The sequence below is a fragment of the Taudactylus pleione genome, unplaced genomic scaffold (assembly GCF_031769625.1).
Source record: "Taudactylus pleione unplaced genomic scaffold, aTauple2 ptg000862l, whole genome shotgun sequence".
NCBI lineage: Eukaryota > Metazoa > Chordata > Amphibia > Anura > Myobatrachidae > Taudactylus > Taudactylus pleione.
Window position 1 is genome coordinate 2187481 of NW_028285264.1, and position 15880 is coordinate 2203360.

Here is a 15880-nt window from a genome sequence, read left to right on the forward strand (position 1 = left end):
ACTGAGTACTACCTCCACATCTATACATATCAACAGGCAGTACTGAGTACTACCTCCACATCTATATACATCACACAGGCAGTACTAAGTACTACCTCCACATCTATACATATCACACAGGCAGTACTGAGTACTACCTCCACATCTATACATATCAAACAGGCAGTAGAGAGTACTACCTCCATATCTATACACAATAAAAAGGCAGTACTGAGTACTACCTCCACATCTATATACATCACACAGGCAGTACTGAGTACTACCTCCACATCTCTATACATCACACAGGCAGTATTGAGTACAACCTCCATATCTATAAACATCACACAAGCAGTACTGAGTACTACCTCCACATCTATATACATCACACAGGCAGTATTGAGTACAACCTCCACATCTATACATATCACACAGGCAGTAAAGAGTACTACCTCCACATCTATACACGTCACACAGGAAGTACTGAGTACTACCTCCACATCTATACATAGCACACAGAAAGGACTGAGTAATAGTTCCACATCTATACACATCACACAGGCAGTATTGAGTACAACATCCACATTTATATACATAACACTGGCAGTACTGAGTACTACCTCCACATCTATACACATCACACAGGCAGTACTGAGTACTACCTCCACATCTATACATATCAAATAGGCAGTACTGAATACTTCCTCCACATCTATACACATCACACAGGCAGTGCTGAATACTACCTCCACATCTATATACATCACACAGGCAGTACTGAGTACTACCTCCACATATATACACATCACACAGGCAGTACTGAGTACTACCTCCACATCAAAACACATCACACAGGCAGTACTGAGTACTACCTCCACATCAATACACATCACACAGGCAGTACTGAGTATTACCTCCACATCTATACATATCATGCATGCAGTTCTGGAGTAGTACCTTCACATCTATAAACTTCACACAGACAGTACTGAGTACTACCTCCACATATATACACATCACACAGGCAGTACTGAGTACTACCTCACATCTATACACATCACACAGGCAGTACTGAGTACTACCTCCACATCTATACACATCACACAGGCAGTACTGAGTACAACCTCCACATCTATACACATCACACAGGCAGTACCGAGTACTACCTCCACATCTATATACATCACACAGGCACTACTGAGTACTACCTCCACATCTATACATATCACACAGGCAGTACTGGAGTAGTAACTTCACATCTATAATCATCACACAGACAGTACTAAGTACTACCTCCACATATATACACATCACACAGGCAGTACTGTGTACTACCTCCACATCTATACACATCACACAGGCAGTACTGAGTACTACCTCCACATCTATACATAGCACATAGAAAGTACTGAGTACTACCTCCACATCTATACACATCACAAAGGCAGTATTGAGTTCAACCTCCACATCTATATACATCACACAGGCAGTACTGAGTACTACCTTCCACATCTATACACATCACACCAGTCAGTACTGAGTATTACCTCCACATCTATACATATCAAACAGGCAGTACTGAGTACTACCTCCACATCTATACACATCACACAGGCAGTATTGGATACTACCTCCACATCTATATACATCACACAGGCAGTACAGAGTACTACCACCACATATATACAAATCACACAGGCAGTACTGAGTACTTCCTCCACATCAATACACATCACACAGGCAGTACTGAGTACTACCTCCACATCTATACATATCACACAGGCAGTACTGGAGTAGTACCTTCACATCTATAATCATCACACAGACAGTACTAAGTACTACCTCCACATATATACACATCACACAGGCAGTACTGTGTACTACCTCCACATCTATACACATCACACAGGCAGTACTGAGTACTACCTCCACATCTATACATATCAACAGGCAGTACTGAGTACTACCTCCACATCTATATACATCACACAGGCAGTACTAAGTACTACCTCCACATCTATACATATCACACAGGCAGTACTGAGTACTACCTCCACATCTATACACATCAAACAGGCAGTACCGAGTACTACCTCCATATCTATACACATCACAAAGGCAGTACTGAGTACTACCTCCAAATCTATACACATCACACAGGCAGTACTGTGTACTACCTCCACATCTATATTCATCACACAGGCAGTATTCAGTACAACCTCCACATCTATACACATCACACAAGCAGTACTCAGAACTACCTCCACATCTATACATAGCACACAGACCGTACTGAGTACTACCTCCACATCTATACATATCACACAGGCAGTACTGAGTACTACCTCCACACCTATACATAGCACATAGAAAGTACTGAGTACTACCTCCACATCTATACACATCACACAGGCAGTATTGAGTTCAACCTCCACATCTATATACATCACACAGGCAGTACTGAGTACTACCTCCACATCTATACACATCACACAGTCAGTACTGAGTATTACCTCCACATCTATACATATCAAACAGGCAGTACAGAGTACTACCTCCACATCTATACACATCACACAGGCAGTACTGAGTACTACCTCCACATCTATATACATCACACAGGCAGTACAGAGTACTACCACCACATACATACACATCACACAGGCAGTACTGAGTACTACCTCCACATCAATACACATCACACAGGCAGTACTGAGTACTACCTCCACATCTATACATATCACACAGGCAGTACTGGAGTAGTACCTTCACATCTATAATCATCACACAGACAGTACTAAGTACTACCTCCACATATATACACATCACACAGGCAGTACTGTGTACTACCTCCACATCTATACACATCACACAGGCAGTACTGAGTACTACCTCCACATCTATACATATCAACAGGCAGTACTGAGTACTACCTCCACATCTATATACATCACACAGGCAGTACTGAGTACTACCTCCACATCTATACACATCAAACAGGCAGTACCGAGTACTACCTCCATATCTATACACATCACAAAGGCAGTACTGAGTACTACCTCCAAATCTATACACATCACACAGGCAGTACTGTGTACTACCTCCACATCTATATACATCACACAGGCAGTATTCAGTACAACCTCCATATCTATAAACATCACACAAGCAGTACTGAGTACTACCTCCACATCTATACATAGCACACAGACAGTACTGAGTACTACCTCCACATCTATACACATCACACAGGCAGTACTGAGTACTACCTCCACATCTATACATAGCACATAGAAAGTACTGAGTATTACCTCCACATCAATACACATCACACAGGCAGTACTGAGTATTTCCTCCACATCTATACACATCACACAGGCAGTACTGAGTACTACCTCCACATCTATATACATCACACAGGCAGTACAGAGTACTACCACCACATATATACACATCACACAGGCAGTACTGTGTACTACCTCCACATCTATACACATCACACAGGCAGTACTGAGTACTACCTCCACATCTATACATATCAACAGGCTGTACTGAGTACTACCTCCACATCTATATACATCACACAGGCAGTACTAAGTACTACCTCCACATCTATACATAAAACACAGGCAGTACTGAGTACTACCTCCACATCTATACATATCAAACAGGCAGTAGAGAGTACTACCTCCATATCTATACACAATACAAAGGCAGTACTGAGTACTAACTCCACATCTATATACATCACACAGGCAGTACTGAGTACTACCTCCACATCTCTATACATCACACAGGCAGTATTGAGTACAACCTCCATATCTATAAACATCACACAAGCAGTACTGAGTACTAACTCCACATCTATATACATCACACAGGCAGTATTGAGTACAACCTCCACATCTATACATATCACACAGGCAGTAAAGAGTACTACCTCCACATCTATACACGTCACACAGGAAGTACTGAGTACTACCTCCACATATATACATAGCACACAGAAAGGACTGAGTAATAGTTCCACATCTATACACATCACACAGGCAGTATTGAGTACAACATCCACATTTATATACATAACACTGGCAGTACTGAGTACTACCTCCACATCTATACACATCACACAGGCAGTACTGAGTACTACCTCCACATCTATACATATCAAATAGGCAGTACTGAATACTTCCTCCACATCTATACACATCACACAGGCAGTGCTGAATACTACCTCCACATCTATATACATCACACAGGCAGTACTGAGTACTACCTCCACATATATACACATCACACAGGCAGTACTGAGTACTACCTCCACATCAAAACACATCACACAGGCAGTACTGAGTACTACCTCCACATCAATACACATCACACAGGCAGTAATGAGTATTACCTCCACATCTATACATATCATGCATGCAGTTCTGGAGTAGTACCTTCACATCTATAAACTTCACACAGACAGTACTGAGTACTACCTCCACATATATACACATCACACAGGCAGTACTGAGTACTACCTCCACATCTATACACATCACACAGGCAGTACTGAGTACTACCTCCACATCTATACACATCACACAGGCAGTACTGAGTACAACCTCCACATCTATACACATCACACAGGCAGTACCGAGTACTACCTCCACATCTATATACATCACACAGGCACTACTGAGTACTACCTCCACATCTATACATATCACACAGGCAGTACTGGAGTAGTACCTTCACATCTATAATCATCACACAGACAGTACTAAGTACTACCTCCACATATATACACATCACACAGGCAGTACTGTGTACTACCTCCGCATCTATACACATCACACAGGCAGTACTGAGTACTACCTCCACATCTATACACATCACACAGGCAGTATTGAGTTCAACCTCCACATCTATATACATCACACAGGCAGTACTGAGTACTACCTTCCACATCTATACACATCACACAGTCAGTACTGAGTATAACCTCCACATCAATACATATCAAACAGGCAGTACTGAGTACTACCTCCACATCTATACACATCACACAGGCAGTACTGGGTACTACCTCCACATCTATATACATCACACAGGCAGTACAGAGTACTACCACCACATATATACAAATCACACAGGCAGTACTGAGTACTTCCTCCACATCAATACACATCACACAGGCAGTACTGAGTACTACCTCCACATCTATACATATCACACAGGCAGTACTGGAGTAGTACCTTCACATCTATAATCATCACACAGACAGTACTAAGTACTACCTCCACATATATACACATCACACAGGCAGTACTGTGTACTACCTCCACATCTATACACATCACACAGGCAGTACTGAGTACTACCTCCACATCTATACATATCAACAGGCAGTACTGAGTACTACCTCCACATCTATATACATCACACAGGCAGTACCAAGTACTACCTCCACATCTATACATAGCACACAGACAGTACTGAGTACTACCTCCACATCTATACATATCACACAGGCAGTACTGAGTTCTACCTCCACATCTATACACATCACACAGGCAGTACTGAGTACTACCTCCACATCTATACATAGCACATAGAAAGTACTGAGTACTACCTCCACATCTATACACATCACACAGGCAGTATTGAGTTCAACCTCCACATCTATATACATCACACAGGCAGTACTGAGTACTACCTCCACATCTATACACATCACACAGTCAGTACTGAGTATTACCTCCACATCTATACATATCAAACAGGCAGTACAGAGTACTACCTCCACATCTATACACATCACACAGGCAGTACTGAGTACTACCTCCACATCTATATACATCACACAGGCAGTACAGAGTACTACCACCACATACATACACATCACACAGGCAGTACTGAGTACTACCTCCACATCAATACACATCACACAGGCAGTACTGAGTACTACCTCCACATCTATACATATCACACAGGCAGTACTGGAGTAGTACCTTCACATCTATAATCATCACACAGACAGTACTAAGTACTACCTCCACATCTATACACATCACACAGGCAGTACTATATACTACCTCCACATCTATACACATCACACAGGCAGTACTGAGTACTACCTCCACATCTATACACATCACACAGGCAGTACTGAGTACTACCTCCACATCTATACATATCAACAGGCAGTACTGAGTACTACCTCCACATCTATATACATCACACAGGCAGTACTAAGTACTACCTCCACATCTATACATATCACACAGGCAGTACTGAGTACTACCTCCACATCTATACACATCAAACAGGCAGTAGAGAGTACTACCTCCATATCTATACACAATACAAAGGCATTACTGAGTACTACCTCCACATCTATATACATCACACAGGCAGTACTGAGTACTACCTCCACATCTCTATACATCACACAGGCAGTATTGAGTACAACCTCCATATCTATAAACATCACACAAGCAGTACTGAGTACTACCTCCACATCTATATACATCACACAGGCAGTATTGAGTACAACCTCCACATCTATACATATCACACAGGCAGTAAAGAGTACTACCTCCACATCTATACATGTCACACAGGAAGTACTGAGTACTACCTCCACATCTATACATAGCACACAGAAAGGACTGAGTAATAGTTCCACATCTATACACATCACACAGGCAGTACTGAGTACTACCTCCACATCTATACACATCACACAGGCAGTACTGAGTACTACCTCCACATCTACATACATCACACAGGCAGTACTGAGTATTACCTCCACTTCTATACAAATCACACAGGCAGTACTGGAGTAGTACTTTCACACCTATAAACTTCACACAGACAGTACTGAGCACTTCCTCCACATATAAACACATCACACAGGCAGTACTGAGTGCTACCTCCACATCAAAACACATCACACAGGCAGTACTGAAAACTACCTCCACATCAATACACATCACACAGGCAGTACTGAGTATTACCTCCACATCTATACATATCACGCATGCAGTTCTGGAGTAGTACCTTCACATCTATAAACTTCACACAGACATTACTGAGTACTACCTCCACATATATACACATCACACAGGCAGTACTGAGTACTACCTCCAAATCTATACACATCACACAGGCTGTACTGAGTACTACCTCCACATCTATACACATCACACAGGCAGTACTGAGGACTACCTCCACATCTATACACATCACACAGGCAGTACCGAGTACTACCTCCACATCTATATACATCACACAGACAGTACTGAGTACTACCTCCACATCTATATACATCACACAGGCAGTACTGAGTACTACCTCCACATATATACACATCACACAGGCAGTACTGAGTACTACCTCCACATCAAAACACATCACACAGGCAGTACTGTGTACTACCTCCACATCTATACACATCACACAGGCAGTACTGAGTACTACCTCCACATCTATACATATCAACAGGCAGTACTGAGTACTACCTCCACATCTATAAACATCACACAGGCAGTGCTAAGTACTACCTCCACATCTATACATATCACACAGGCAGTAATGAGTACTACCTCCACATCTATACACATCAAACAGACAGCACCGAGTACTACCTCCATATCTATACACATCACAAAGGCAGTACTGAGTACTACCTCCACATCTATACCCATCACACAGGCAGTGCTGAGTACTACCTCCACATCTATACATAGCACACAGACAGTACTGAGTACTACCTTCACATCTATACATAGCACACAGACAGTACTGAGTACTACCTCCACATCTATACATAGCACACAGGCAGTACTGAGTACTACCTCCACATCTATACACATCACACAGGCAGTACTGGAGTACTACCTCCACATCAATACACATCACACAGGCAGTACTGAGTATTTCCTCCACATCTATACATATCACACAGGCAGTACTGGAGTGGTACCTTCACATCTATACACATCAAACAGGCAGTACCGAGAACTACCTCCATATCTATACACATCCCAAAGGCAGTACTGAGTACTACCTCCACATCTATATACATCACACAGGCAGTACTGAGTACTACCTCCACATCTCTATACATCACACAGGCAGTATTGAGTACAACCTCCATATCTATAAACATCACACAAGCAGTACTGAGTACTACCTGCACATCTGTATACATCACACAGGCAGTATTGAGTACAACCTCCACATCTATACACATCACACAGGCAGTACTGAGTACTACCTCCACATCTATACATACACACAGACTGTTCTGAGTACTACCTCCACATCAATACTTATCACACAGGCAGTACTGAGTACTACCTCCACATCTATACACATCACACAGGAAGTACTGAGTACTACCTCCACATCTATACATAGCACACAGAAAGGACTGAGTACTACCTCCACATCTATACACATCACACAGGCTGTATTGAGTACCACCTCCACATCTATATACATCACACAGGCAGTACTGAGTACTACCTCCACATCTATACACATCACACAGGCAGTACTGAGTACTACCTCCACATCTATGCATATCAAATAGGCAGTACTGAATACTTCCTCCACATCTATACACATCACATAGGCAGTGCTGAATACTACCTCCACATCTATATACATCACACAGGCAGTACTGAGTACTACCTCCACATATATACACATCACACAGTCAGTACTGAGTACTACCTCCACATCAAAACACATCACACAGGCAGTACTGAGTACTACCTCCACATCAATACACATCACACAGGCAGTACTGAGTATTTCCTCCACATCTATACATATCATGCATGCAGTTCTAGAGTAGTACCTTCACATCTATAAACTTCACACAGACAGTACTGAGTACTACCTCCACATATATACACATCACACAGGCAGTACTGAGTACTACCTCCACATCTATACTCATCACACAGGCAGTACTGAGTACTACCTCCACATCTATACACATCACACAGGAAGTACTGAGTACAACCACCACATCTATACACATCACACAGGCAGTACCGAGTACTACCTCCACATCTATATACATCACACAGACAGTACTGAGAACTACCTCTACATCTATATACATCACACAGGCAGTACTGAGTACTACCTCCACATATATACACATCACACAGTCAGTACTGAGTACTACCTCCACATCAAAACACATCACACAGGCAGTACTGAGTACTACCTCCACATCAATACACATCACACAGGCAGTACTGAGTATTTCCTCCACATCTATACATATCATGCATGCAGTTCTAGAGTAGTACCTTCACATCTATAAACTTCACACAGACAGTACTGAGTACTACCTCCACATATATACACATCACACAGGCAGTACTGAGTACTACCTCCACATCTATACTCATCACACAGGCAGTACTGAGTACTACCTCCACATCTATACACATCACACAGGAAGTACTGAGTACAACCACCACATCTATACACATCACACAGGCAGTACCGAGTACTACCTCCACATCTATATACATCACACAGACAGTACTGAGAACTACCTCCACATCTATATACATCACACAGGCAGTACTGTGTACTACCTCCACATGTATACACATCACACAGGCAGTACTGAGTACTACCTCCACATCAAAACACATCACACAGGCAGTACTGTGTACTACCTCCACATCTATACACATCACATAGACAGTTAGTGAGTACTACCTCCACATCTATACATATCAACTGGCAGTACTGAGTACTACCTCCACGTCTATATACATCACACAGGCAGTACTGAGTACTACCTCCACATCTATACACATCACACAGGCAGTACTGAGTACAACCTCCACATCTATACACATCACACAGGCAGTACCGAGTACTACCTCCACATCTATATACATCACACAGGCAGTACTGAGTACTACCTCTACATCTATATACATCACACAGGCAGTACTGTGTACTACCTCCACATATATACACATCACACAGGCAGTACTGAGTACTACCTCCACATCAAAACACATCACACAGGCAGTACTGTGTACTACCTCCACATCTATACACATCACAAAGGCAGTGAGTGAGTACTACCTCCACATCTATACATATCAACAGGCAGTACTGAGTACTACCTCCACGTCTATATACATCACACAGGCAGTGCTAAGTACTACCTCCACATCTATACATATCACACAGGCAGTACTGAGTACTACCTCCACATCTATACACATCAAACAGGCAGTACCGAGTACTACCTCCATATCTATACACATCACAAAGGCAGTACTGAGTACTACCTCCACATCTATATACATCACAAAGGCTGTACTGAGTACTACCTCCACATCTCTATACATCACACAGGCAGTATTGAGTACAATCTCCATATCTATAAACATCACACAAGCAGTACTGAGTACTACCTCCACATCTATATACATCACACAGGCAGTATTGCGTACAACCTCCACATCTATATACATCACACAGGCAGTACTGAGTACAACCTCCACATCTATACCCATCACACAGGCAGTACTGAGTACTACCTCCACATCTATACATAGCACACAGACAGTACTGAGTACTACCTACACATCTATACATATCACACAGGCAGTACTGAGTACTTCCTCCACATCTATACACATCACACAGGCAGTACTAAGTATTACCTCCACATCTATACATATCACAGAGGCAGTACTGGAGTAGTACCTTCACATCTATAAACTTCACACAGACAGTACTGAGTACTTCCTCCACATATATACACATCACACAGGCAGTACTGAGTACTACCTCCACATCAAAACACATCACACAGGCAGTACTGAGTATTACCTCCACATCTATACATATCACGCATGCAGTTCATGAGTAGTACCTTCACATCTATAAACTTCACACAGACAGTACCGAGTAAAACCTCCACATATATACACATAACACAGGCAGTACTGAGTACTACCTCCACATCTATACACATCACACAGGCTGTACTGAGTACTACCTCCACATCTATACACATCACACAGGCAGTACTGAGTACTACCTCCACATCTATACACATCACACAGGCAGTACCGAGTACTACCGCCACATCTATATACATCACACAGACAGTACTGAGTACTACCTCCACATCTATATACATCACACAGGCAGTACTGAGTACTACCTCCACATATATACACATCACACAGGCAGTACTGAGTACTACCTCCACATCTATAAACATCACACAGGCAGTGCTAAGTACTACCTCCACATCTATACATATCACACAGGCAGTACTGAGTACTACCTCCACATCTATACACATCAAACAGGCAGCACCGAGTACTACCTCCATATCTATACACATCACAACGGCAGTACTGAGTACTACCTCCACATCTATACCCATCACACAGGCAGTACTGAGAACTACCTCCACATCTATACATAGCACTCAGACAGTACTGAGTACTACCTCCACATCTATACATATCACACAGGCAGTACTGAGTACTACCTCCACATCTATACACATCACACAGGCAGTACTGGAGTACCCACTCCACATCAATACACATCACACAGGCAGTACTGAGTATTTCCTCCACATCTATACATATCACACAGGCAGTACTGGAGTAGTACCTTCACATCTATAAACTTCACACAGACAGTACTGAGTACTACCTCCACATATATACACATCACACAGGCAGTACTGAGTACTACCTCCACATCTATACACATCACACTGGCAGTACAGAGTACTACCTCCACATCTATACACATCACACAGGCAGTACTGAGTACTACCTCCACATCTATACACATCACACAGTCAGTACCGAGTACTACCTCCATATCTATACACATCACACAGGCAGTACTGAGTACTACCTCCACATCTATACACATCACACAGTCAGTAATGAGTTCTACCTCCACATCTATATACATCACACAGACAGTACTGAGTACTACCTCCACATCTATATACATCACACATACAGTAAGTAATTAGTCTCTGGTAGTTTTGTAATAGATTTTCACATTTTACATGATGTGTCAAAATTTTCAGCACCCCCCTGTCTGCATGTAAAACAGCTGACCCTGAGGTGTGTGAGCCAGATGGGGCTAATTTGCATTACAGTATATTCATTAACTGTTTATCATTTTACAATTCAGATCAACTGGAAAGTTTGGGTGTTTTCTATTTGAAACAATAATAACCCACCAGGTACCACTGTGAGAAGAATAAACATCTCGCATAGGATCTCTCTGCCCCCCAATGTCAGACTGACCAGTGACCCCGAGACTGACCAGTATTACTCCCTCCTTCACCGTTGCCAGCCGGGAGCCGCTCTCGGTGCAGTTTCTCTCACTCTGATCTTTGTTCTTTTTGTTTTCAGAGAAGAAATAACATTTGTTATCAGTAAGGATCCAGTTAGCCGGACACAGAGGACAGCGACCTCCTGTAACATAGTATATAGGAGATTAAATTACTCCAGAGTTATACACAACAATAATGATAAACAGTGATATATTCAATACCCGGCGCTGGGAACTAGAAGATGTTTGTACCTACAACAAGGTATATAAGAGGTAATAATATCCCTTACAAGTGTGACAATTTCTAATGATATTTAATATCACACATAACAAAGATACACATATGTAAAAACATCAATCACAGACCATACATGGCAGTGTAATATCAAGATAATTCCATAAAGTTTCTTTTAAAAAGATTATCACCCTCGTTGGGGATTGTGGTGGGCTAGCTTAATCAAGCAAGTGGATCACATTGCACAGCACCACCGCAATAGGTGTATAGGGAACTCAGTTCAGGATTCAACCGACGAATACATGATATCCTTTTTAGAGAACCAGGTCCAAGCATGCAGTCCGCACAATGGGTTTCGATAATTCTTCATCAGGAGCTGATAGCATGCGACTAAACTCTTGGGGTTTAAATACCCCTATCCTGGATGTGTACAGATGGTCTTCATCCGGCTATCCAATACAGGAAGTGACTATTGCATTCCACTTGTCACTTCCAGTCCACGGCTAAATAGACACCCGTTTATAACGCCGTAGATTGACCTTTGCAAACCTCCTATCATCCGGTTCTCCCCCCCCCCCAGTCATCCTGCTTGCTAAGATGAATGCCATGTGTTAGACTGAAGGTTTCCGGTCACCTGACCAGATGCGATCGTAAAGTGAGTGGTGGCCATTTAACTCAGGGCATATTTGATTATATCCATAACTTTAATTTGTCCACGTCCTCTATTAAATAATCTACTGCCATACTTCATAATATCCTAAAATGGATGAGGGGACTTTTATTGAAGGTCATAAATATTTGTAGTACATGTAAAAGAGAGAAAAAAGTACATATTATAAAATGGACAATAAATTAATAAAATCCATAAAAAGGAGAAAATTAGTAATTAGTAATTTGTCTATACACAAACTAAGTACTGCCTCTATCTATACACAAACTAAGTACTGCCTCTATCTATACACAAACTAAGTACTGTCTCTATCTATACACAAACTAAGTACTGTCTCAATCTATACACAAACTAAGTACTGTCTCTATCTATACACAAACTAAGTACTGCCTCTATCTATACACAAACTAAGTACTGTCTCTATCTATACACAAACTAAGTACTGTCTCCATCTATACACAAACTAAGTACTGCCTCTATCTATACACAAACTAAGTACTGTCTCTATCTATACACAAACTAAGTACTGTCTCAATCTATACACAAACTAAGTACTGCCTCCATCTATACACAAACTAAGTACTGCCTCCCCATCTATACACAAACTAAGTACTGCCTCTATCTATACACAAACTAAGTACTGTCTCTATCTATACACAAACTAAGTACTGCCTCCCCATCTATACACAAACTAAGTACTGCCTCCCCATCTATACACAAACTAAGTACTGTCTCTATCTATACACAAACTAAGTACTGTCTCCATCTATACACAAACTAAGTACTGCCTCTATCTATACACAAACTAAGTACTGTCTCCATCTATACACAAACTAAGTACTGTCTCTATCTATACACAAACTAAGTACTGCCTCTATCTATACACAAACTAAGTACTGCCTCTATCTATACACAAACTAAGTACTGCCTCTATCTATACACAAACTAAGTACTGTCTCCATCTATACACAAACTAAGTACTGCCTCTATCTATACACAAACTAAGTACTGTCTCTATCTATACACAAACTAAGTACTGTCTCCATCTATACACAAACTAAGTACTGCCTCTATCTATACACAAACTAAGTACTGTCTCTATCTATACACAAACTAAGTACTGTCTCCATCTATACACAAACTAAGTACTGTCTCCATCTATACACAAACAACATACTGCCTCTATATATACACACAGTAAGTACTGCCTCTATCTATACACAAACTAAGTACTGTCTCTATCTATACACAAACTAAGTACTGTCTCTATCTATACACAAACTAAGTACCGCCTCTATCTATACACAAACTAAGTACTGTCTCTATCTATACACAAACTAAGTACTGTCTCTATCTATACACAAACTAAGTACTGCCTCTATCTATACACAAACTAAGTACTGCCTCTATCTATACACAAACTAAGTACTGTCTCCATCTATACACAAACTAAGTACTGCCTCTATCTATACACAAACTAAGTACTGTATCCATCTATACACAAACTAAGCACTGTCTCTATCTATACACAAACTAAGTATTGCATCGATCTATACACACACTAAGTACTGTCTCCATCTATACACAAACTAAGTACTGCCTATATCAATACACAAACTAAGTACTGTCTCCATCTATACACAAACTAAGTACTGTCTCTATCTATACACAAACTAAGTACTGTCTCCATCTATACACAAACTAAGTACTGTCTCTATCTATACACAAACTAAGTACTGCCTCTATCTATACACAAACTAAGTACCGCCTCTATCTATACACAAACTAAGTACTGCCTCTATCTATACACAAACTAAGTACTGCCTCTATCTATACACAAACTAAGTACTGTCTCCATCTATACACAAACTAAGTACTGTCTCTATCTATACACAAACTAAGTACTGCCTCTATCTATACACAAACTAAGTACTGCCTCTATCTATACACAAACTAAGTACTGCCTATATCTATACACAAACTAAGTACTGCCTATATCTATACACAAACTAAGTACTGTCTCTATCTATACACAAACTAAGTACTGTCTCTATCTATACACATACTAAGTACTGCCTCTATCTATACACAAACTAAGTACTGTCTCTATCTATACACAAACTAAGTACTGTCTCCATCTATACACAAACTAAGTACTGTCTCCATCTATACACAAACTAAGTACTGTCTCTATCTATACACAAACTAAGTACTGCCTCTATCTATACACAAACTAAGTACTGCTTCTATCTATACACAAACTAAGTACTGCCTATATCTATACACAAACTAAGTACTGCCTATATCTATACACAAACTAAGTACTGTCTCTATCTATACACAAACTAAGTACTGTCTCTATCTATACACATACTAAGTACTGCCTCTATCTATACACAAACTAAGTACTGTCTCCATCTATACACAAACTAAGTACTGTCTCTATCTATACACAAACTAAGTACTGCCTCTATCTATACACAAACTAAGTACTGCCTCTATCTATACACAAACTAAGTACTGCCTCTATCTATACACAAACTAAGTACTGTCTCTATCTATACACAAACTAAGTACTGTCTCTATATATACACAAACTAAGTACTGTCTCTATCTATACACAAACTAAGTAC

At 41.0% G+C, this 15880-nt stretch overlaps 1 protein-coding gene across 1 annotated transcript in view; it reads right to left on the reverse strand.

Moving 5' to 3' along the window:
* The window catches only part of LOC148474245 (C-type lectin domain family 2 member B-like), an 892902-nt gene that overhangs the window by 525416 nt on the left and 351606 nt on the right, over nucleotides 1-15880 (reverse strand). The window contains exon 4 of the mRNA XM_088458894.1: nucleotides 12334-12485. Within this exon, the coding sequence (XP_088315020.1) occupies nucleotides 12334-12485 (152 nt within the window). The remainder of the gene's footprint in view (nucleotides 1-12333; nucleotides 12486-15880) is intronic.